Consider the following 23999-nt stretch of genomic DNA (forward strand, 5'->3'; position numbering starts at 1 on the left):
TTTGATTCATGAACCTTTGGAACTTATGACTTGATTCTTTTCTTTATGTGATTAATGAATTTCTCCCTTCTTCTTCTTCTTCTTTTTCTTCTTCTTCTTCTTCTTCTTCTTCTTCTTCTTCTTCTTCTTCTTCTTTTATGACAAATGGGAGAATGCAAAAATGCTAACTTGCACATCTCAAGAGAATCAAAAGTACTTGCACATCTAAAGAGAACTAGCTTGCTAATATCAAGAAGCAAAAGTTGCTATCTTGCACATCTCAATAAACAAAAATTTTGCTTTACTTCACATCTCAAAAACTTACTAACTTGCATGTTCTAAAGTGGCGTAAAACTTGCTGAAATACTAGCTTGCATGGATCAATTATTTGTTGCACTTTTCTCCTTTTTGTTGATGACAAAGAGGGAGAAGTAATAAGTAATGATGAACGATTGAAAATTTTAATGTTTTGATATCATGTATGTTATGCCCAAAGTAATGTTGACTTATTTTTGGTATCATGCATGAAGTGATGTTAAGTTATAATGTTTTAAAATTATGCATCTTACACTTTGATAATTTGAAACTATAATGCATAATGTATGAAATTTTGATATGATGCAATACTATCAAAATTGTTTCACTTAAATTCAAAAGTCATTTTTCCTTTTGAATTCAAGTTTGCCTTATTTTGATATGGCATATAGATAGGGGGGTTAAGGTCAACTCTGTCATCAATTGATTATCATCATCAAAAAGGGGTATAGATTATCGAATCTCAGATTTTGATGATGAAATCAATTGATTTATGATCTAATCTATATGTTGAGAAAAGTGATGTAAGACTAACTACGATCATGAAAAGGCAAAACAATTAGAGAATCGGACGTTAGACCAGAGTCAAAGATCGAGCATTAGGCTAGAGGAATCAAACAATGCGCCAAGAACGGATGGATTTGGCATTATGCCGAAGGTCTAGACGATGCGCCGAAAACTCATTAGGAGTTCATCGAGAGTTCGTCGGGAGTTCGTTAGAAGTTCACTGAAAGTTCGAATGAACAATTGATATGCCGGATAACTAAGATTTCTAGTATTATAATTATTTTAGCCTTAATTATCGTAGTTATGTGTCAATTTATGTAGTTTAGGGAGTAATCCTACTAACTAAATTAGAGGCCAACTGGTCCCAAATCAGGGCTGAATTAGGCTGTATGGATGGCACATTCAGTGACTTAGAGCCACGTTAGGCGGTGGCTAGGGTTGGCGGTGGAACCACTTGAGGCTTGGCCTCCCAAGTACTATTTGGGCAGTGGTACCGCTAGCAATTAATGCTATCAAGCGATGGTACCGCCAGCAGTTAATGTTGTCAAGTGGTGGTACCATCAAAGCTTAGTCTCCAAGGTTCTGTCGGGCGGTCGTACCGCCTAGACTTGCGGTACTACCGCTAGAGCAGGGTTGTCAGGCGATGGTACCACCAGTACCGTGAAAATCAGGGATGAGACACTTTATGGCTCCATTTTTGAAGCCATTGGGGCCTATAAACTCTTTCCTACGTGAAAGAGCATGAAAAGTGAACAAAAGTCTTAAAATTTTGAGTTATAAAAGCCTTGAAAAATTACTAACTGTCCCCCCCCCCTCTTTGTGCCAATTTTAGTTCTAATACACATCAGTCTATCCAGTCATCTCGATATCCCTCTCGAGTAACCTATGATCGGGATTATTTAATATCTGTGTTTAAAAACTAATCGGTCTCATTATCGTGATTTCATCATGATCTGATTCCCATTGCACAGATCCATAGACATCATAATATATAAAATAGGCAATATAAAGTGAAAAAAATATTAAATAAATAATAAGCAAAACAAGTGTGTATCATATTACACGTGTCATCACTCACGTGATTAGCTTGCAGGACACCTATGACTAGCATGTTATACATAGGTAATTTGGATAAATATACTTTTAAAGATTATGAATTTTGTTTGAAAAATATTTCTATAAAGTATGACAATACTTATGCAATTTGTTTGTCAAAAAATTATATTCAACATTTATGAACTAAGCATATTGACATTCAATATCAATTTTTTAGGAATCATATAAGTAATCATGGCATGTCGTTAGATTTTATTGATACAAAACATTAGCTAGCGGATATCTTTACTAAAAGTGAGGAACAATTTGATTTTATTAAAAGGGAATTAGGTATATTAAACCTAAATCAATGAATCTTGATAAGCTTAAAACAAAATTTAAATGTTATACCTATTCTTCAAATTAGTGAATTTATCTACCCTAGATTAGTTAGATTATTTTATAATAATTTACATGTAGATGAAAAAGATAAGGTATCCACTTATCTTCTAGGGCATCATATGTCTATCACATATAGCATAATTTGTGACTTAATAGGAATTACTGAAAAAAGATGAGGTTGTTATTTTAAAGGACAATGGGACACTAAGTTAGTTGGGGCTACATATTCTGGGGCTATAGGCATCATTTTTTGAAATCCTGATCTAACTATTGTTCCAAAGAGTTATGAGCATCTATTACCATTTAATATAAAATTACTTTATTATATCATGATTAGTATTCTACTTTATAAATAATACCATCTTGATGAAGTAAAAACTCTGGAAATAGGCACTAGGTATTGGATTATGACAAGACGTGATAATTGCATTGGATATTTGATACATCAAAACATAATTGATATATTTGAGAAAGACATGATACTTTCATATGGTGGCCTGATTACTATACTACATACACACGACATAACCATTCCACCGTACGAAGAAATCATGAAACTAAATAGATTTAATATCATTAATAGAAACCTATTAAGAAGATTGAGGTGCACTGTAATGAATGGAATTTGAACTAGATTACTTAGAAGAACTAATCCTCCTCCACCTAAGCTTGAACCAAAAATACCTATACATAGTGGCAGTCCTTCTCCTCTTACTAGTCCCTTTGAGACAAGATCTCTAATGGATTTGGCACCCTCTTCATCTTATGATTCCATAGCAGCTTGATTGGATCGTATTGAGCTTTGTCAATACCAAATTTTGACTAAGATACAATAGATTCATCAACATCTTGACACTTTTGATGCTCATTTTCATACTTTATTTAAATATTTTGGATTACCACCACCCGAGTAACTTGTATATTTTTTCTTTTTGTTAATGACAAAAGAGGAGAAAAGTCTTTACTTTTCGATAATGTGGTAATTGTGTATGTTAAACAAGAAAAATTATGGTGTTTTAACATATGATGATGGTGATGTTGAAATTATGCAATGATTATTCTCACATTTTTAACTGAAATTATGCATATATTTTATACAATGATTATTTTGATATTTTAACTAAAATTATGCATATGATTTTTACAATGATTTCTATTTAAAGTACTAAGATTTATGATTAAAATTGTTTCAACTTGAATTCAAATACTAGCATGGAAAGGTTTTTATGTTTTGAATTTGAGTTCATTATATTTCAAATTAGCATATAGATAGGGGAGTTTGGTTAAAACTTCATCATTAATTGGTTGTTATCATAAAAAAGGGGGAGATTATTGAATCTCAAATTTTGATTTTGAAATCAATTAATGAGTTAATAAACTAATATGCCTTTAAGATAAGTGATGTAGGAAATACATCGATCAAGGACTCAAACCATTAAGGCCAAATTATCGAAGCAAGAGAATCAGACATTATGCCAAGAAAAGTATCATGTTGAAAATTGGACGTCAAGCTGGAGGATTGTTCAATGTGCCAAAGATTAGACTTCATGCTACAAGTTTGCATATCTTACTAGAAGGATCAATTATTGCGTTAAAAGGTCGGATGTCATAGGAAAGTCGACATGTCGATAGATCAAGCGATATGCCAAAAGAAAGGACAAAGTACCGGAGGTTTAGATGAAGTGCTGGAAGATTGGATGACATGTCAGAATGGCGTATAACGTGTTGAAAAGATTTGAAATTATGCTGGATATGTGGTTGGATTGTTAAAGTCTTAATCGATGTCTTTCTATGTCAAATTGAGTTGGTATTGGGCTGAGACCATGCTACCTTGTTGAGAGAGCTAATAAGCTTGGACCCGAGCCGAATTGGGTCTATTAGAAGGCCAAAATAGTAGCCTTAAGTAGGCTTGGGTGATGGTATCGCTTGAGTAAATCGATAAGCACAAATAATGCTTATCAACACTATTGACGATGGTACCACCTAGGGTGGCGGTGGTACTATCTAGAATTTAAAAATTCTGACAGTGGTATCATTTGACAGTTCAAAATTACAACATCAAAAATTATGATGGTAGTACCATTAGCTATCATTAATAGTACCGCCCTTATCCTAAAATTTTCAGAGATTTAAAATATTTGATTATATTTGAAGCTTTTTAGAGCCTATAAATACCCCACTAAGGCTTGGACGATGAAGCATCAATTTCTAAGTTGGTGAAGGGTTGTAGCTCTCTCTTTGAGTATTGTTTGAGTCTCTTCATCCTTCTTGAGTTTAGAGGTGATTCTAAGTTGTAGGAGATAAGATCTTAAAAAAGAATATGTAGGTTCTTTCCTAAGCCAATTAAAAGGAGATAAGCTGTAACAATGGTAGTTGATCTTCACCCATTGGAAAGAATATTAGAAGTAAAAGTTAGTAGCCTTGAGAGAAGAAGAATCGAGAGTGGACATAGGTCGGGGAGACCGAACCATTATAAATTGGTTTGCATTTCTTCTCTTACTTTTCATTTGTGGTTCTTACTCATTTACTTTACTCGCAACTCTACTTATATTTTTGGGTAATCATATTTCTGATACGAATTTATCGATAGAACTTTAAAATCGGATAACAAATTACTATAGCACTAATTCACCCCATGCCATTATGATCCTAATAATAATCACCTAAATTATTTAATCTAATACAATGATAAAAAAACATATGAAACTAAATAAACCGATGAAATTTTAATGAAATAATTTATTTATCTTAATTCCATATCCATTATTGTCATTTGTAAGTCATCATCATGTTCATATTCTTCTAATGCACCAATATTAATATAAATAATTAAAAAATATGTAGTTGGATAATAAACATCACACAAGGAATATGTTACATTATTAAAAAAATTTAAAAAATTTTAAAATTCTTTCACACACACTCAAATGCTCTGGATATAAACAAACTTCCCTAACATTATTTGTAATAAAAGTGCATAATAATTTTTTATATTAATTTTTTTAAGTAATTCATATGTAGAATTCTATTGGGTAGGAGCACCTCTAGAAAATCTTTTGATTTTTTTGTCATTAACTTATAAAATATGTCATATTCTTTCATTAATTATGGATGACCCACATGAATGAAATAGTTTGTTTAATAGGAGAAAAAAAAGTTTCAAGAGATCTAAGTTCATCTAACATGAACTTAATAATTCCATAAATTCAAAACTTGATAAGCACATCTAACATGAAAAAAAATACCACCAAAAGCAAGTTAACAAATTGCTAATAATTCCATATAGAAGCAATATTTGTCGATGCATTATTAAAACCAATAGAAAAAAATTTTAAAAACTAAATAATATTCCTCTAAAATAATTGTTATCATTCTATAAATATTATCAGTTATACATCGTTCATCGAATATTCTAGAACCAATAATACATTTTTGCATGGTTCAGTCACTATTTATTCAATAACAAGTGACTCCAATTTAGGATTGCATTTGTGAGCGATCACTCCAAATATCAGAACAATTGAAAACATGACTGCCTAAAGCTCAAAAGAAAATTTTGTCTTTCTCTTTATTTTTATAAAAATTATGTAAAGTATAAGTAAGAGCGGCACTAGAAACTCATTGTGCCACTGAATTTAAAATCTTTTGACAATAATCAATAAATCTGATTTTTTCACCATAACTAAAAGATAAATGTTTAATGATGAGAAATCTAGCTAATTCTTTATGATTTTTTTTTTACAAAAGGGTAAAAAGTGGGAGAAGTATGGTACTCAAAAGTTTATATTTGACTCCTCTCGTTTGTGTTGAATGTTTCTTCTCAATATGTTTTTGAAATATTCCATATCCTCCTCCTTTAAACTTAAAAACTTGGACACTAATTACATATGACATGGAAAGAGCTATCAGGGTTTTGGATCTTCTTCAAGTATACCTTGAATATATCCGACTTGATTTTGGTTGCTATTTTGGTGATGTTTGGCTCAACATCAATATTAATGTATTGGTTTTCTTTATTTACCGATTTTCTAAAGACTCCTCGTTAATGAAGTGGTAGTTATACTTGCCATCAGATCAAGAAAGAGCAAAAAGAGCTTGAGAGAGAGCTTAAGAGTATTTAAACTTCAAAGAAGTGCTTAATCAAATAGGTGGGTAAGAATGAGAGATTTGAGTGGGTATTTATGGGGTTTTTAATTTTTTCTAAAGTAACCCCCAAACTAACTATTATGTGATTGTTGGAGGCGATAAATCTATTTTTTTATTTTTTTTATTTTTTAAATTATAAAATAATCAAAATATACATGAATACAATTATTATATGACTATTGACAGGGGCAAACTGATCATTTATCTCTTCATCAGACCGTTGGGCTAGACTTGAATTATTGAGCTGATCGTTTGACCCCAACAAAATTAATATTTTTTTAATTATCGAATCAATGATTTAAATCAGAACTAAAATCATTGGTTCCGAATTGAATATTCTAATTTCATAAAATTTAGATCTGAAACTGAATTATATCTAGTTAATTTTAATTTGATTTAGAATCGATGAATCGTCATATCAATTTGAATCGTGATCAAATCTAAATGTATCTCACATTAATCATTTTTTAAGCACTTATCTGCGAAAGACTAGAAAAAAAAAAACCACAAAATTTATATTAATATGTCGTTTAAAACACACAATAATTTCGTATTAAGAGAGGTCGTCAACTGTCGATTGCGAAATGACCAACACATTAAACGCATTTGACAAATGTGCGGAAGAATATTAGAGCACGTGCTTGGAAGCCGACTTGCGGTCTTCCTCCTTCGCGGCAAAGGCTTGTTTAGAACACGAGCAGCACGAGGTGCTCGTGCGCTTATTCCCCGGAAGAAAGGTAGGACAAGACCCAAGTGGTATTGATAGATGGCGATGAGAAGCCAGCTTTCCGCACCCACTTCAGTTGTCTCCATCATATCTGGGTAGATCCAGTGAATTCCAACGCAGGCTTTGACCTTAACCAGGCCACAACGAGCCGTCCGTCTCATTAATGTGGGTGGGAGGTTCCTGCCATTGCTATAAAGAAGTGAGCTTCTTGCCTTCACGTCCTCCATCGTTGTATTGGAAGCGGCAGCTGCAGCAGCGGGGATGACGAAGAACCACGTTGCTTTCCTCTTCTTCTCCTTCGCCGGGGGCTTTGTTCTGTTCTCAATGCTCTTGCTGTTTCTGAGGAAGCGGCGGTGTTGCAGCTGCGATGTATGCAAGGCCTACGTGAGCTCATCGTGGGCGGCGGAGTTCGACAACCTCTGCGACTGGTACGCGCACCTACTCCGGGAGTCGCCCACCGGCACCATCCACATCCACGTGCTGGGGAACACCGTCACGGCCAACCCGGCCAACGTGGAGTACATGCTCCGGACCCGGTTCGACAACTTCCCCAAGGGGAAGCCCTTCTCCGCCCTCCTCGGCGACCTCCTCGGCCAGGGCATCTTCAACGTGGACGGCGACGCGTGGCGGTTCCAGCGCAAAATGGCGAGCCTCGCTCTCGGCAGCGTCGCCGTGCGCTCCTATGCCTTCGGGATCGTGGCCGGCGAGATCGGCCGCGGTCTGCTCCCGCTGCTGTCCTCCATCGCCGACCGAGGAGACGGTGCGGTTGTGGACCTCCAGGACGTGTTCCGGAGGTTCGCTTTCGACACCATATGCAAGATTTCGTTCGGGCTCGACCGCGGCTGCCTCGAGCTCCCGATGCCTATGTCGGAGTTCGCGGCCGCCTTCGATACCGCCTCGAGGCTGTCGGCGCGGCGGGGGACGGCGACGGCGCCGTTGATTTGGAAGCTGAAGCGGCTGCTTAACGTCGGGTCCGAGAGGGAACTGAAGCGGACGATCCGGATGATCAACGTGTTGGCGGAGGAGGTGATACGGCAACGCCGGAAGCTTGGATTCGCGTCCAGCCACGACCTGCTCTCCCGCTTCATGGGCTCGGTGGTGGACGACGACGACAAGTACATTCGCGACATCGTCATCAGCTTCCTCCTCGCCGGCCGCGACGCCGTCGCCTCGGGCCTATCGAGCTTCTTCCTGCTTCTGTCGCGGCACCATAACGTCGCGAAGGCGATGCGCGAGGAGATAGCCGGCGTCACCAAGGCCGACGGGGCGGACGTCGTCAGCTACGAGCAGCTGAAGGAGATGCACTATGTGCACGCGGCGATCTACGAGAGCATGCGCCTCTTCCCACCGGTCCAGTTCGACTCCAAGTTCTGCCTCGAGGACGACGTGCTCCCGGACGGCACGTTCGTGAGCAGGAACACGAGGGTGACGTACCACCCGTACGCCATGGGGAGGATGGACAGCATCTGGGGCCCCGACTGCGACGAGTTCAGGCCGGGGCGGTGGCTCCGCGGCGGGGTGTTCACCCCGGAGAGCTTGTTCAAGTACCCGGTGTTCCAGGCGGGGCAGCGGGTGTGCCTCGGCAAGGAGTTGGCGCTGATGGAGATGAAGACAGTGATCGTCTCCGTGGTCAGTAAGTTCGATGTCGAAGTGCTTCCCGGCGGCCGGCCGCTGAAATTCGTGCCAGGTCTGACGGCGACCATCAACGGTGGGCTGCCGGCGCGGGTTTGCCGGCCAAAGATATAGTTTTCTTTGGTTTCTGCGCGCCTCGAAAGGCCTCTTGCATCGCCTTCTTCCCCATGGATGTTACAGGAGGGGATAAACTATGTGTACAGATCTCGAGGAGAAAAGAAAAGGAGTCGGTTGAATGTAAATGAGAAGAGGAATCGATACGGCTCGAACAAGACAAATTCCTTCTGGTAGTATATAGTTGATGGCTCATAGATCGCCGTGCCTCAGTAGCAGCGGTTGGGTTGGCTGGTGATCCTAATCGCATGATGTTAACACAGCATACATAAAAATGGTAATACCATGGGCGGTGCCCATAGCAACAGTTTATGCACCACATGAATTCCTATTATTTTTCCAGTGGAATTATATAGATATAACCATTGACTAATCTCCGTTGACTAATAATGATTTTGATGAAGTCCAAGATGCTAAGTATCAACCAACCTGACCCACTTGTTCTAAATAAGATGAGTTGCAATTGATCTGATATGAGTGTTTGATCGTGAAGGCCGAAATCAAAATATAAGTTTAGCTAGAGAAAATTTGGTCCCTTTTTATAGTGCCTTAGATTTAACATCTAATGCCCATAAAAGTCTGCATTGAGACGTTAGTATACTAATTTTTCTTAAAAAATAAAAAAAAAATTCATTGCAACAGGAATTGAAGTATGGACTGAAAATTGAGACGGTACAATACACTAACCACTAAGATGTCTCAATAGATACAAATAATAATATATTATTATACAATTTATATGCCTCAAGTTTGAGTTCAAGTTTAAATATAATATTTTTTTAAAAAAATAATACCAAAAAAAGTTTATTATCTTTGAATTATTATCAGAAATATTTTTAATTAAAATATAATGATTCTACGACAAAGTTAGGTCCAATAGAATTCATCGAAATTGTAGAACCACACTGGAGACTTACCAATACTTTGAGAATGTAAAATCTAGAATCTTTCCTCTTCTTTCGTTTTTTAGTGTTGATTCTTCTAGCACGGATTGTACTAGTTTTATTTAACTAATATATTTTTTAAAAAGTTATTATTGATTTTACCATCTATACAACTCCAATTTTTTAAGTTAAAAAAAAAAAAGAAATTTAATCTTCTGTTGGCCTTTTGAATTTTTAATTTTAAACAAATAAAAATAGTAAATGCTCTGCTTATTCATTATCGATTGCTAAACATTTTCTTTAGTTTCTTGAATAAAGGTGTATGCCATTGCAAAAATGACCCATACTCATAATGAATATGCTACTAGTGAGTAATAAATCTTACATATTTTAATTTTTATGAATGTATTGAAGAAAATATAAAAATAAAATAAACCCCAAAAAAGGTTCCTCCTTTCCTAATTTAATTCTTTCCTGATATTTGGTTTTTAAGTAATTTTCTAAATCAATGTGGCCTCCTATCAACATTTAGAATTTTAAATTATTATTAATTGATGAATTAGTCCTAATTAATGGCAGGGGACGTCTAGTTAATGTTCTAAAGTCGAGTTTGTATAGGTATGTTATAAAATTATTTTTATTCGAATTATTATATATCTATACCTTCTAAATAAACATATATCCTATCTATGAGAAACTTATTTCATCATTTCTAATAACTCTTCTTATCATTGTCAAATTTTGTTGGAGCAACAAGGAAGACTGGACATGAGTCAAACTCGCAAGTCTTTCGCAGTCAGTGTTTTGCTTGTGCTGTACGAGCAATTGCATGTTCCTCGTGCTCTAAAAGGACTCGGAGGGCTAAGTTAGGATCTTACTAATTATTCGACTTAAAAAAATTAAATTTGAATCACAAGCTCATCCAACTGAAACTTTTAATTTTTTTTTCACACAATAAATAAATAATATTCAAGGATTCTAATAATATTAATTCTCTATTATTTTTATTATTATTATTATATTTCTTTTGGAAAACAAAAGAAAATTAGTAGATGAAAATATCTCATATTTAATAAAACATTTCAATAATAGTGATGAAACATAATCTACCACTAAAATTGTCACTCATGTTATCACCAATATTTCCTATTTCGTGATAAGAATTTTTTTATGATTGTGACAGATTATACTTTACTTGACAAACACTATACTGATATATACATATATATATATATATATATATATATATATATATATATATATATATTCACTGTTGAATTAGATGCGGTCATCAAATTTGTGATCAAGATCGTAGGATCATGTGATCCTACGGCCCAGATTGAGATTTGGAGCTGGACCTGACGTTTGAATCGGATACAAAGCTTGACTGGAATGGAGTTACGAGTTGACTTAGAGTCGGTCGATTCAACTTAAGCAAGTTGGATATAAATGTTTTGAAAAAGAAATAACGTGTCACGGCCTTCTTGGTGGTGCGCGATTGTAGGCGAACCCCAGTGGAAATACCAATCTCCACCACCGCAAACGAGATCAGGCATCACTGCCCACGCTCTCCTCTCCTCTCCTCTCCTCTCCTTCCTCTCTCTCCACCATCCTAAATACTTCACTCCTCCCTCTCCCGCGCAGCCAACCCCTTATTCCCAATGACTTGATTGAAGACGGCGGGTTTCAAAGTTGGTGAGGAGGTGCCGATGAAGGAGGAGGACGAGTTTATGCTTTTAAGAAATTGCTTCCTCGAGACCTCCTCGACATTAATCTCGTTGATGAAAGGTTCTGGTTCGATTCAAGTGATATGGATTGTTGTTATTTTGGTTTGCTCTTCATGGTATTGTTCTGTTATCGAGTGATCAGGGTTTGTTCATTTTTGTTTTCATATCCTCGTTGCCAAGAAAATAGTTATAAGACAGAGAGAGAGCGCCGACAAACATTTCAATTCGTGTCAAAACCTACGTAGACTAACTTACCAAAAATCGAAAGCTTAAAATAAATTAATTTTTATAAATAAAATATTAATTTGATTATGTTGTAGTAAGCTCATTTACAAGATGAGGGTTTGAGCAATCATTCGATAAATTTATATTTTTAAGATATTTATTTGTTAATGGTATATAAATATTGAGATTAGCTTAGTTAAGTAAAATCTTGACTACTCATTGTAAATTTTAGATCGAAATGTTTTATAATAGTAAAGGGATCTTTGGATGAGAAATCACATAAATTATTTAAATAACCTACTTCATATATTTCAGCTGGCATTCAATAATCTTCTCTGTTCCCAAGAAAAATAAAACTAGAAAAAACAACAATATTCTTTATTGGGTCCACCATCATAATGTGTAGAAAAAAAAAAATCCTAGCAACCGAACAATTTGTTTTAAGACAATTCTTCGGATTCTCCTATGTTTGTTTCTCCTTCCCAAAAACAGAGAATGTTTAATCCTTATGCCAATTCTAATTTCTAATATTTTAATTTGATAAAATTGCACATATATTTTATATATCCCCTCAAAAGTCAATTATTTTTATATTTTTTTTTCAAAATTTCAAATCTACGTGAGGTTGTCACTCTTAATTATATATCCTTTTAGAATCTTATTATGGTGCTATATATTAAGTAATTTTTTTATACTTCTTAACCCATATGTACTAAAGGAGTAATTACAGATTACCCAGGATTCCTAAACTTACCAATATGAAATATTTAACCTTAATTATTCTTACGTCGTTAAATTCATTGATAGAAAATTTGTATGTTTTATCAGGTACAAAAAAAAATATAAATGGAAAGGATTAAAACATAATTTTATTTATTTTTAAAATTATTAATTTTATGTTAACTTTTTGTCCCGATGGATTTCTTCTTCTCCTCCTCTTTCCAAACTGTTCACTTGTCGCTTGTCTATCATTCGTCACTCTCTTGTCACACCCGTTCGATCGTCGCACTTGCTCGCCTGTCATACCTTCTCATTCACCACTCATTCGTCACACTACACCCACATGACCTTCTTTTGGGGCAAGAATTTGGAGATCCTCTTCATGGGTGGCCTAGCACCGTGGGAGGCATATACGCTCTCACTCTCATCATCATCTTTGCCTTCTTCTTCCTCCTCGTTGGTTCCACCATTACTACCTTATAAGGTCGGGAGTTGGCCGCATCGACGAGGGGCTCACCCAAACAACACTGCACGTCAGCCTAGCCCACTTTGTGATGCTCGTGATCATGTCATTCAATGGCGACGTGCTGATCGTCGGGCATGCCCTCGGGTTCGTTCTTTTCGACAGTACGGCATATTAGAAGACGTCGCTGCAGTCGGCTAGCGGCGGCAAGGGCGATCTTCCGCCCAGGGCTTGCTTGGTAATGTTTTGTGTGTAGTGTGAGTTCGAAATCTCATGAAGTATTGCATACTACTAAGTATTACTTGTATGAGCTGTGACAGAAGCTTTCTTGGCATTTGAATCTGTCAGAAATCTCTTTGTAACCACATGCATTTGTGATGAAGAAGAGTGGTTGGTGGCTTGTGACCAATTAAGACTGCAACAACATTCTTGCATGATTCTGAAATAACACACAGGCTATTACATTTTGTTGAAATATGCAAATATCGTGATTGCTTTAGAATTAAACATTTTGACACTGTTTGTCTATAATCATCAGAAAAAATAAAAGGGTGCTAATCTTCCTTTGCTTCACAGTAGATTCCTAACACAGGGATCATGTTTCATGTTCTTTAGTCCAATCGAGAGAAGTAGCCAACGTTACTTTTGAGATTATTCTATTACTCATTTTTCAGCTATATTGTGTGTTGAACAAGCCAGGTTTGTCTCTGGATTGCTTTTTGGTTTGTTAGACGCTACTCTTTAGCTTAAAGTGAACTCACTGATCGAACACTTGTTAAAAGATTACCCGCCATGCCTATCTCTAAACCTTCATGCAAAACCTTTCTTGTTGAAGAGGACTATATTTCAAGTAGGTGCGACAGATGAGCAAATACGACAAGCGAGTGATAGACAAATGCAACGAGTGAGCAACAAACGTGCAATAAGCTATAGTTACACTGGACAAACAAGCAGCAGATGAGCGACGAGCAAAAAACAAGTAGAAATATGCGAAAGGTGACAAGCGAATAGTTTGGAAAGAGGAGAAAAAGAAAAAAATCAATCAGGAGCCAAAAAGTTTATGTAAAATTAATAATTTAAAAGATAAAAAAATTATATTTTTATTCTTTCTATTTATATATTTTTTGACATATGATAACATATGTGATTTTTCAATCGACGAAATTAACGAAGAGAATTAGGGTTAAATATTTTATTTTTGATAAGTATAAGAATCTCAATACTATTTTTTAAAATATAAATATCGAAATATTAATTATGATTAACTAGAGAGGGTAATATAATTATCCCAGTTTATACAGTAGAAAGTGATTTTGATGGCACGCATTGACAATCAAATCAATGCACGAATCTCAAAAGCACGATGGAGCTACCCATCTTCTGGTGGTGTCACATCAGCGCTATATGATGGGGCCCTGGGCGATGCAACAACGAACGGTCAAAATGGGTGGACACGACACGTGTACAGGTGGACGTGATGAAAGGGAGATCTGCGAATATTCCGAAAGATCTTTGATACGGAAGCATATACACTAGAAAAGTTTTAAAAATATAAATTAAATAATAGTACGAATTAGAATTGAGATATATAAAATATCTAAAACGTCCTCACTAAAAAACCCAAGCATCTATATTTAACGGCGAGGAAGCGAACCGCCTTTCTAGCGTAGCGTGGCGGGATGTGGCGAAAGCCTGCGCAAAGCCGTCCGTTCTTCCCCTACGTGACGCCTCTCCCTATCACAAAGACGACGCCCGTGGGCTCCCTGCCCGTCTCCTCGCAGCTCTCCGCCCCACACGCACCACCCGCCTGACCTCTTCAAGAAGCCCGCGACATCTCTCTCCTTATCGCTGCTCCCTTTTCGCTTCACTCCGTTGGTCCATAAGATCACCCTCCGTCGCGAATCCCTGGTGGTGGAGGTAGAAGGCATCTTGGGGTTTCTTGGGTGATGGCCTTCGTCCTCACGGGCATCCGTTTCCCCACCGCGCGGGCCTTGGGGCTATCGACACGATCCGGATTCCCGAGCCAGAGGACGTTCGGCGCCAATCTCTCTCCCGTATCCAAGAAGCAGATTAAGGTGCGGTTTCCGGGTGAGTTATTTTCCGGTTTCTTCCTTTTGTTTGTTGCTTTGCTTGGTTGTATGCGCATCTTCGTACGGTCGTAGGATCTTTTGTTTTCCTTTCGACACTTTCGGATCAAAGCCGGAATGATCTGGCCTTTTCGTGCATTTTCCTGTACTTTTGGGTGCATCTTCGTGAGAACCCGACCACATTCTTCTGGTTCTTTCCAAGTTTCCCGTTTGTACTCTCTGGTTGTCCTTTTTTTCTTTCTTTTGAAACCTCGATTTTTATCGCATTTAGCTCGTATTTCTTTATCGCACAGGGTTTAGAGAATTCTGTACGCATTGTTATGGATTTGCATTTTCTGTTTCAACTTTTTGTCTTTGGCTTTAAAGTCACATCTAATAGTTGTAGATGAAGACAAAGAAACCAGGAATCAGGAGGAACGTGACGTTTGTTCTTGTTACTGGTTTCGTTGCAAGAATGAGGTTCTTAGAAACTTGGGCTGCGGAAGCTTTGTGGCTATCTTCTCGCACATAAGACAACGCACATATCACCTTCTCAACGCTCAAGGCAAAATAATTATTGTTGAACGTAAAGGTTTTGTAATCCTACCATTTGGGAGAGCTCCCGCATCTTGGCTCGGTGCAAAGTAGTTATAAACAGTTCTTTTGCTTCTACACATACTAGCAAGAAGTTACTGGGAAATGACATGTCTGCTTTACAGTATCTGAGCTGTAGGAAAGCATGCTGTATTATCAATGGACAAGATAGATTGGCGCACTGCAGGACTGACGGAATATTAATTGTAAGCGTGGCTTCAACTTTGTAAATGTGGTGTATTTTGATTATTTTGGGTGGAAAGATACTCGAGGATGGAAGCACATAAACTATTACAATGGTCTAGAAAAAGGTTGAAGAAATAGTGATGCTAAAGCACAAATTATGGAAAAAGAGTTTCAAAAATTCAATTTATTGTATGATGGAAGGGTCGGTAGAAGAAGACGTTTGCAGTGAATTATACCAGTTTCTAGATGGGCTATGGCTTCCAAAATCAAACCATCAGACTAAGTCATTTATGTTAATTGTGAGGGTTCCATGGAATTATGTGGTACAGAAATTTAAAAGAATATTAAAGCTCCATTTTGCATTACCATTTCTGGCCTAACGCCTCAATATGAGAATTAGAAGTTCGACAGTACTGTCTGTCCCTCTTCCTCTGTCCAGCATTGGAGGAGGGGAATGTTAATGCTCCCACATCTGTTCTGGCTATTGATGGTAGCCAATTTAGCTGAAAATTAAGATAAGACCATCTGTGATATGGTTGTCCAATTGGTTACAGTTGGATGTATGTGTAGTGTCAAATTTCAAATGAATATGACTTCCTCGTATGGGATTTATTAATAATATGTTGAAGTCTTGAAGAGTTTTCATTTGTTGGAGTCCATCGTATGGATTTCTTTGGGCTATTGCTTGTAAAATTTAGTTGTAATTCATAAATTATTAATGACACAAAATGTGATGAAGAGAACCGTTTTAATATCATAAGAATAATAAAGTTAGCTTTAGATTGCTTCTCGTTTACATGCTTTGAGAAATTGTATAGCTATGTGAGACTGCAGCTACGCTACAGTTTTAGCTATATTCTTGTAAATCTTTAGTCTCAAATTAAATTATATGATTTTGCTAATTCTTACATAGAATGTCACACAGTCTGTTATTGATCCATCTTTCTTATCCAGACAAAATCTATTTTGTTGAATCATCGATTCTTCTTATTTCAGCCTTTGTTGCCTGCGCTGGTTATTTTCATTTTTGTTAATGTTTATCAGTGGTCTTCTCAAGGGAAAATAATTGCTGAATTTTGTTTCCTGCACTAGTTAGTTTCCTTCTTGTTGATGCTTATCAGTGGTCTTTCTCAAGGGAAAGTAATTGCTAAAATTTCTTATGATACTGACCCTGCATCTACAGTTGCTTCTGCAACTGGAAAGTTGCTAGTTCCAGGTACTGAAAGTGATGATCTGTCATCCTCCACCACCCTGAATTCAAACAAGGAAGCCGCATCAAGTAATCTGCAGGTAATCACAGAATATGCTTACCTTCGACCTTCAGCTGGTACTGCTATTTCTGTCTGTTGTGGTCACAAAATTAATCTGTGCTGACAACATGAAGCTTTTTTCACACAAAAAATTCTTTTGCTAAGCTCTTAACGTGTCATATTTTTTCTGTGGGTTTCAGTATTTTTAATTGGTGCCATTTTTATGGTACCTCATTTACTTGTAGGCTGAAATGTGACCAACTGAATTTAACTTGTTTTTTTTATATATATTTGTCTGGGACAGGTTTTTCCTTTGATTGCATAAATTGCCTAAGCAGCGTGGAAACATATGTGATTATTAATGTGGTCTATAAGTCCTTTGCAGGTATTGCAAGAAACAAGTGGTGTGAAGATTGAGGACAACATTGAGCTTGAAGCAGGGCAGACATCCATCTCCTCTGCACTCATTGGTGAAGAAAGTATGAATCAAGGTGACAAAAGCTCAGTTTCTTCTCAAGCCAAAGAAGAAGTCGAGGATGTTGAGGAAAAACCAAGATTTGTTCCTCCACCTGGTACTGGACAAAGAATTTACGAAATTGACCCATCTTTAAAGGGTTACAGAGTACATCTTGATTACCGGTAGGCTTCCCTATCTCACTTCTTGTCGTATAAGTGAGATTTATTTTCAATGAGTAGAGTTGACATGCTAAACACTTTTTTTTCCCCAAGTTTTAGCTCCTTATATGACTCTAAGGAACAACTTTTAGAAAATCAACTGCATTGTATAATTTATGAGAAGATACATCCTTTTATCCTGAAAAACAGTCTTAGACTTAGAGAATAGCTGCTGCTGGACATTTGTAGAATCATTTCTTTGTTCTAAATCCTTGTGAAAAAAGAAACATAATTAGGGTATTCTGCAAAATGGGCCTAAATAAATTGTGAATCGAATTTACAAGTTCTTTTGGATAGCTTAATCTTGATATGTTACATATGTTGAATGATGTATATGATTGACATGTCACTCTTAGACTGCTTTCAAAATTTTCCAGCTAAAATGTGCTTGATGATGTTCTTTCTTTGCAAGACCTTTTTACATGTCTTCGTGGTAGAATTTTATTTCTTCCTTTTTCTTCTTGCCTATTTATGTTGCTGTTGCATCAAGAACTTAAATCTAGACAGGGGTGTATTCTGCAAAATGAGAGCCTAAATAAATTGTGAATTGAATTTACAAGTGGTGGTAAATATTCTGGATAGCTTAAAGCTTGATAAGCTACATATATTGAATGATGGATATGATCAATGTGTCACTCTTAGACTCTTAGACTGCTTTCAAAATTTTCCAGCTAAAATGTGGTCGATGGTGTTCTTTCTTTGCAAGACCTTTTTACATGTCTTCGTGGTAGAACTTTATTTCTTCCTTTTTCTTCTGGCCTATTTATGTTGCTGTTGTATCAAGAACTTATGTTTAGACAGGGGTATATTCTAATATTTGATTGCAGATATAATCAGTACAAGAAAATGCGCGAGATGATTGATCAGTATGAAGGTGGTCTGGAAGTGTTTTCACGTGGATATGAGAAATTTGGCTTTCAGCGAAGGTATGCTTCTGGCTTCCATGTATTTCTACGAAAGCTATGTTTCTTGTCAGTTACCTCTGCTGTGCTTAAGTTCTATTTAGGATATTGGAGCATGGTGCATATTTATGGTCTTATCTTCCTCCCAGTTATATCTGTTTCTCTACTTGTCATCTTCTATGTACCAGCATTCTTTTCTCGTTTGTTTTGTTAGTTTGTGATCTTTAAACCTAAAACTTCAAAAATCACTGAATATGATTATTACATAATGAGATGATGCCAAATGGCCTGCTAGTGCGATGGAGGCCAACTAGGTTGGGACTAAGAGTGGAACTCCCTGAGTAGAGAATTCTAGGTAAAGTGATTCAAATTGGGATGGATCTAGGGTATTAGGATTTAGGATTTAGGAGATAAATGTAATATATATATATATATATATATATGTGTGTGTGTGTGTGTATTCAGCTTTTTGAAATATATTTACCGTGTTTGACATGTGTAGATATAGTTCAATAATGTATCATTTTATTCAATTTTAGAAATTTCGTTTTTGTTGTATTCAACATTTGATGACTGATAAGTGCTTTGTACAAGAAGTAGATTTGATAACGAATAACAACTTGATGATGAAAGCAGAAAAGTGGTTGATTTGTTCTCTTTAATCACAAGTGCACATGAATATATGTTACCTATTCCTTTGTGACTTTTGTGACTCTTTGATGTGCAATGATGATGGTTTGAAACCAAAAAGCCTATGCTATAATAGGAGACTGTAAGAGAAATTGAGAAACTTGCAGAATAGATTCCAATGTGTCCTTTTCTCTTCTTTTTATGCGGTCCAATATCCTGTACGATTGACATTAGTTTATTTCTTATTATTCACTGGAATCATCTTTGTATTTTATGTACAAATATTTTTACTGATAGATATATTGGTTTTCTTAATATATATTTTGTATTTGGTCTTTTTCCAGCTGGAAATATATAAATATTTTGTTTGTGATAGTTAAATTACTAGATTGTTTGTTTTTTTCCCCAAATTCCAGTGCTAGTGGCATCACTTATCGGGAATGGGCTCCGGGCGCAAAGGTCAGTAAATATTTGGTGGTATTGATCTTCTAAGCTTTGTGCCTCACTGGATAAATTATACCTATTTTGTATTATGCTTTACTGAGACTAATTGCCTGTGAAGATTACTGATGTGGGAACAATCTTAGCAATATTTGTATTAAGTTAACATTGCCAGCTCTGTTATATCAATGTCGAATTAGATGAGGAAATACTTTGGAAGTATCTGTGGTTCCATGCGCCTTTTGATTGATTATTTAAGGTGTTTCTCCAAGTAGGTTTCTTACTTGCATTCCAATTAGAGTTGGTGTCTGCAAGACCTATTTTAGGCATGTGTTAACATGTGCTTCAAAGAGTTCCTAAAATTTCTAAAAAGAAAGGGCACTAAATAACTTATATAAATAATGAAAGTGGTTTTTTCCATTCCATTGATTGTTTGTGCTTGAGGCATGATCCTATCTGAGTCTGGCTAATGTTTTCCCTTACCCTTACTTTCGTAAATTCTGGATCTTGCACTTAACCAAATAGTTTTTCTTTCTTTTAATGTTTCTGCAAGATTTGATACTTTGTTTGCTATAACTTTTGATCCATGATAGTTCGTATTAGACCTGAAATAACATTAAGACTCTTGAGCATCTTGCATGATGTCAACTATTTAAATTGCCATTTCTAGGATCTTTTGACTGCTCAACATTATTAGTAGTGTGACAAACCTTTATCCAAACCTACCAGTAGTCACAGTTCTTCTTAATATTTAACTAACATCACATTTATATAAGCTAGTACATAGTCAAAATATACATATTTACTGTGACATGGATTCATCATAAAAATAAGTTAATGTTGATGGAGGAGAGGCTGTTTAAGAAGAATTGAGACTACAGCCAATATTCTCTAGGTCAGTTTCATGGAGCATGACCCGCATTTCATCGAAGCCTTTTCTGAAAAGAATATCTCTTGAGTTTGTTTTCTCTTGATGGCTAACCACGTGAAGATTTTTGTAGGGATACATGTGTCGTTACAAATGTGTTTGTGAAGTGGCATAGGCATCCACCAAAACTGAGAAACTTGCAAAAAGTTTTGGAATAGGGAGATGAACCTCCAATGCCATAATAGGATACCATTATTTCTAGTTAGAGAGGTAGACTTGATAGATAGATAAACTTAATAGCTACACTTTCATGCAACTCTAAATTAGTTAAGGGTATCGAGCAAAAAGGGTTTTACTTGACAAGTCCTAGTCTCGTGCCAGGTATATTTCTAAAGTGTGTATTGGATGCCAGGTGTATTTCCTTATTCATTTTTTTCTTCTCTTTACTTTTGTGTCTCTTCTCCTAAAGTAATTTCTATCTCTATTCTACTATGTATGTGGCAATTTAAGGGTTAATAATTAATATTTAATCTGATTAAGCCATAGGATCTTTTGGCTCTCTTGTGCTACATTTAGTGGATCTCTATTTCACTATGAAATAGAGTCTGCCATTTTCATGTGTATAGATCGAGTATCAATATTTGTATTTGAATCAATATCGTAAATTTTGATGGAAACTATGTCCATAGAGAGACACCTGGACAGTTAGTAAATAATGTGTACAAAAATTTAGTGTAGCTAAGATGAGATTATGTGGTGTGTGTAGTTTCTGGAAAAGATGGAACATGAACTAATTTTCTTTTATGGATGATTAAAAGTAGCTTCAATGGAGGGCATAAGATGAGAGAACAATTTAAGATAGTATGAAATATTTAAGGTTGAATTTGAATTATCCTAGATTTAGTGATTTAAAAAGCGTTACGCACCAAAAGACGCCAAGATCCTAAAATACCCGAGGTGCTAGGCGCTCGTCTAAACTAAGCAAGGTGCTCTGAAAGTGCTGGAACTTTCGGATGGGGAGAAAATAACTATTAAGAGGGGGAGAAAAGAACTATGTCTGAGTGAAGCAAGGGGGAGAAAAGAACTATTAAGAGGGGGAGAAAAAGTAATCGACAGTAGAACTTTCGGATGACAGTGGTGGCGGTGAAGGAAACTGCAGGGTGATAGTGGCGGAAGCTGCTGACGCTAGCAGCGATAGTGGCGGATGACAACAGCGGCCATGATGGAAGCTGCGAACTGTCACGGACTTAGCTGGTTTTGCCTAAGTCGTGCGGCACCCTTGCGTGTTCGTCCGCAAAGGTCAGCCTTCCCGAAGTCTCCCATTGTCCCTTAGGACCAACAAAAGAGAGAACGAGCTAGAGAGAACGCCTCAATCGGGATCCACAAGCAAACATATCTGAAAAACACTTCATAGACAATGCAAATTACAAACAGACTTTACAAGCTCTGAACAATGGCACAAAAAAGGGTAAAATGGTCCATTACAAACCGAAAATCTCTCGCATGTGTCCACATGACACAACATTTATTTACAAGCCTAAAGAGGCCACCAACCCAACTAAAATGAGACTATTAAGCCTTCGGCCGCCCCTCTACATGTTGTACAAGGCATGAACATGCCAAAAGACACGGACATACATGAGCATTACATCAAACAACTTGTTTAGAAGTTTGTCCGTGACATTCTCCCCCACTTATTCCTTCGACGTCCTCGTTGAAGCCTTTGTCGACACTATAACTCATCGCCTTTGCTGATTCTTCAATCTTCTGCTCCAGCTACAATGCGCCTCTTGGCTCCTAGCTGCTCTCCGCTGTTGTTTTTGAGTAGTTGAACCTTTGATCCGCCATGCTGCTTCAACTCACTAATGACTCTGACTCTGGTGTGGGGTTGGCTGAGTTATGTTGATCCTTGTTGATTCCTGCGGATCCCCCAGATGAAGGAAAAGACCATCCTTACTGCGCCAGTCTCTCAAATTCCTCATGCTGCTTGAACTGGGTGGATGCTTGTTGGAGCTTTAACGAGCATCGTCTCGCAAACTTCTGAAGTTTTAGGTATTTCCTCCACAAAATTTGCTCATTGACTCTTCTTTCACTTAGTTGTCACATCCAAGTAGGCTCGTATCACTTCCGCTTTCGATTGGTATTTCGTTGGGAAATGAAGCGGACAATCTACTCTCAGTAGCACTGATCACCATTTGTGAGGATTTGACAACTATTGTCTTCCATTATCTTCGAAGGGCCTTTGAACTTGTGCAGAGCTCCTCTGCTGGATACATAAGAGAATTGGGGTACTCGGTTTCGCCCATTCTCTTAAGAGTTGAGAAGGCAAAGGTTACTTGACTTCGCCCGCTTCCTCGAGGTTGTACTTCATGCATCGAGTTGGTTACTAGCCTTCGCCTACTCTTTGCTCACACTTCTGAAGCACTTGGAGTGTTTGCACTCCTTGCGTTGAGTTAGTTACTATGATTCACCTTCTCAATGCCATCGAACTTCTGGAATGCAGGAAGTTTTCACCCCAACTTGGAGTAATTCTCTCATAGGTTTGGTCGCCTCTGGGATTGTACCATCTTCTCCATCAACCCTGCCACCTACTCCTCTGAGTAGCAAAGGTACAGCACCACGTACTGCCTGCTTTGTTCCTTGGTTATGCACTCTTGCATGACCCAAAGTCCTTCACTTTCGGCTATCTTGATGAGAAGCTCATTGACACCGGTCTTACGAAGTTCCTCGGCCTTTGCCCTTCAGCCTTGTCTCGGTACTTGGAGATTGCCTCTGCATGCTCCACCTCCTCGGCCCCTTTCACGACCAAGCGCTCTCCCTCCATGAGAGCAAGGGATCAATGATCTTCACGGAAGTCCCGCCTCTGCGGTACCATGGCGCTGTCATGCCCATGGCACTACTATCCGTTGCCTCGCATCTACATCCCTTTTCTTCACAATCAGTAGATATGCCTCCGTGACACTCCTCCGAGTCTACCTCCATTCTAACTGATTACTTGATTTTGGGTAGCTAAGTCCCTCTAGACTCGTCGTCGCTTCCTCGCCCCTTTCGACCCCCTGCTTTAACACCTCTGTGTTCTCCAAGCAGTCTGTTTGGTCGATGGAAAGACAGACTGCAACTCCCATGCATGGCCTCTGCCATCACGTTGTAGGGTTTGCACCGATTCTGTTCTCCTTAGCTTCCTTGGTAGCAACGTTCGCTTACTCGACCTTGTCCTTTGACTTGTCGGGCTCCCTTAAGCGAATATGAGCTCTGGAGCAGTCCAACTCTCCAGCTACTTCGATCATACCTCTGCATGATCAAGTCCCTCCCATGGGACTCCCTGGTACTTGCGTTCGAACTTTTTCCTTGGTGGAACATAGCCCCCATATGCTAATGACCAAGGCTTTCATCCGATGCAAAATTCGATGCACGCCTGGAGGACCCGCCTCTGCGGTACCATGGCCTTCACTCCTTGAATCCATAGCCCTTCTTGCCGTCGTGTTGTTCACCGAAGTGGAGCTTCCAGTAG

At 37.5% G+C, this 23999-nt stretch overlaps 1 protein-coding gene and 1 pseudogene across 1 annotated transcript; both read left to right on the forward strand.

The window, feature by feature from the left end:
- Window positions 1-7262: 7262 nt before the first annotated feature.
- LOC135674132 (cytochrome P450 94C1-like) lies at window positions 7263-9176 on the forward strand. The gene has a single exon (XM_065183625.1). It carries the CDS (start codon window positions 7373-7375, stop codon window positions 8855-8857), a length of 1485 nt encoding a protein of 494 aa, XP_065039697.1. The 5' UTR covers window positions 7263-7372; the 3' UTR covers window positions 8858-9176.
- A 5354-nt stretch (window positions 9177-14530) lies between these two features.
- The window catches only part of LOC103985216 (1,4-alpha-glucan-branching enzyme 1, chloroplastic/amyloplastic-like), a 118236-nt pseudogene continuing 108767 nt past the window's right edge, over window positions 14531-23999 (forward strand).

This window comes from Musa acuminata, chromosome BXJ1-5 (assembly GCF_036884655.1).
Source record: "Musa acuminata AAA Group cultivar baxijiao chromosome BXJ1-5, Cavendish_Baxijiao_AAA, whole genome shotgun sequence".
NCBI classification, from domain to species: domain Eukaryota; kingdom Viridiplantae; phylum Streptophyta; class Magnoliopsida; order Zingiberales; family Musaceae; genus Musa; species Musa acuminata.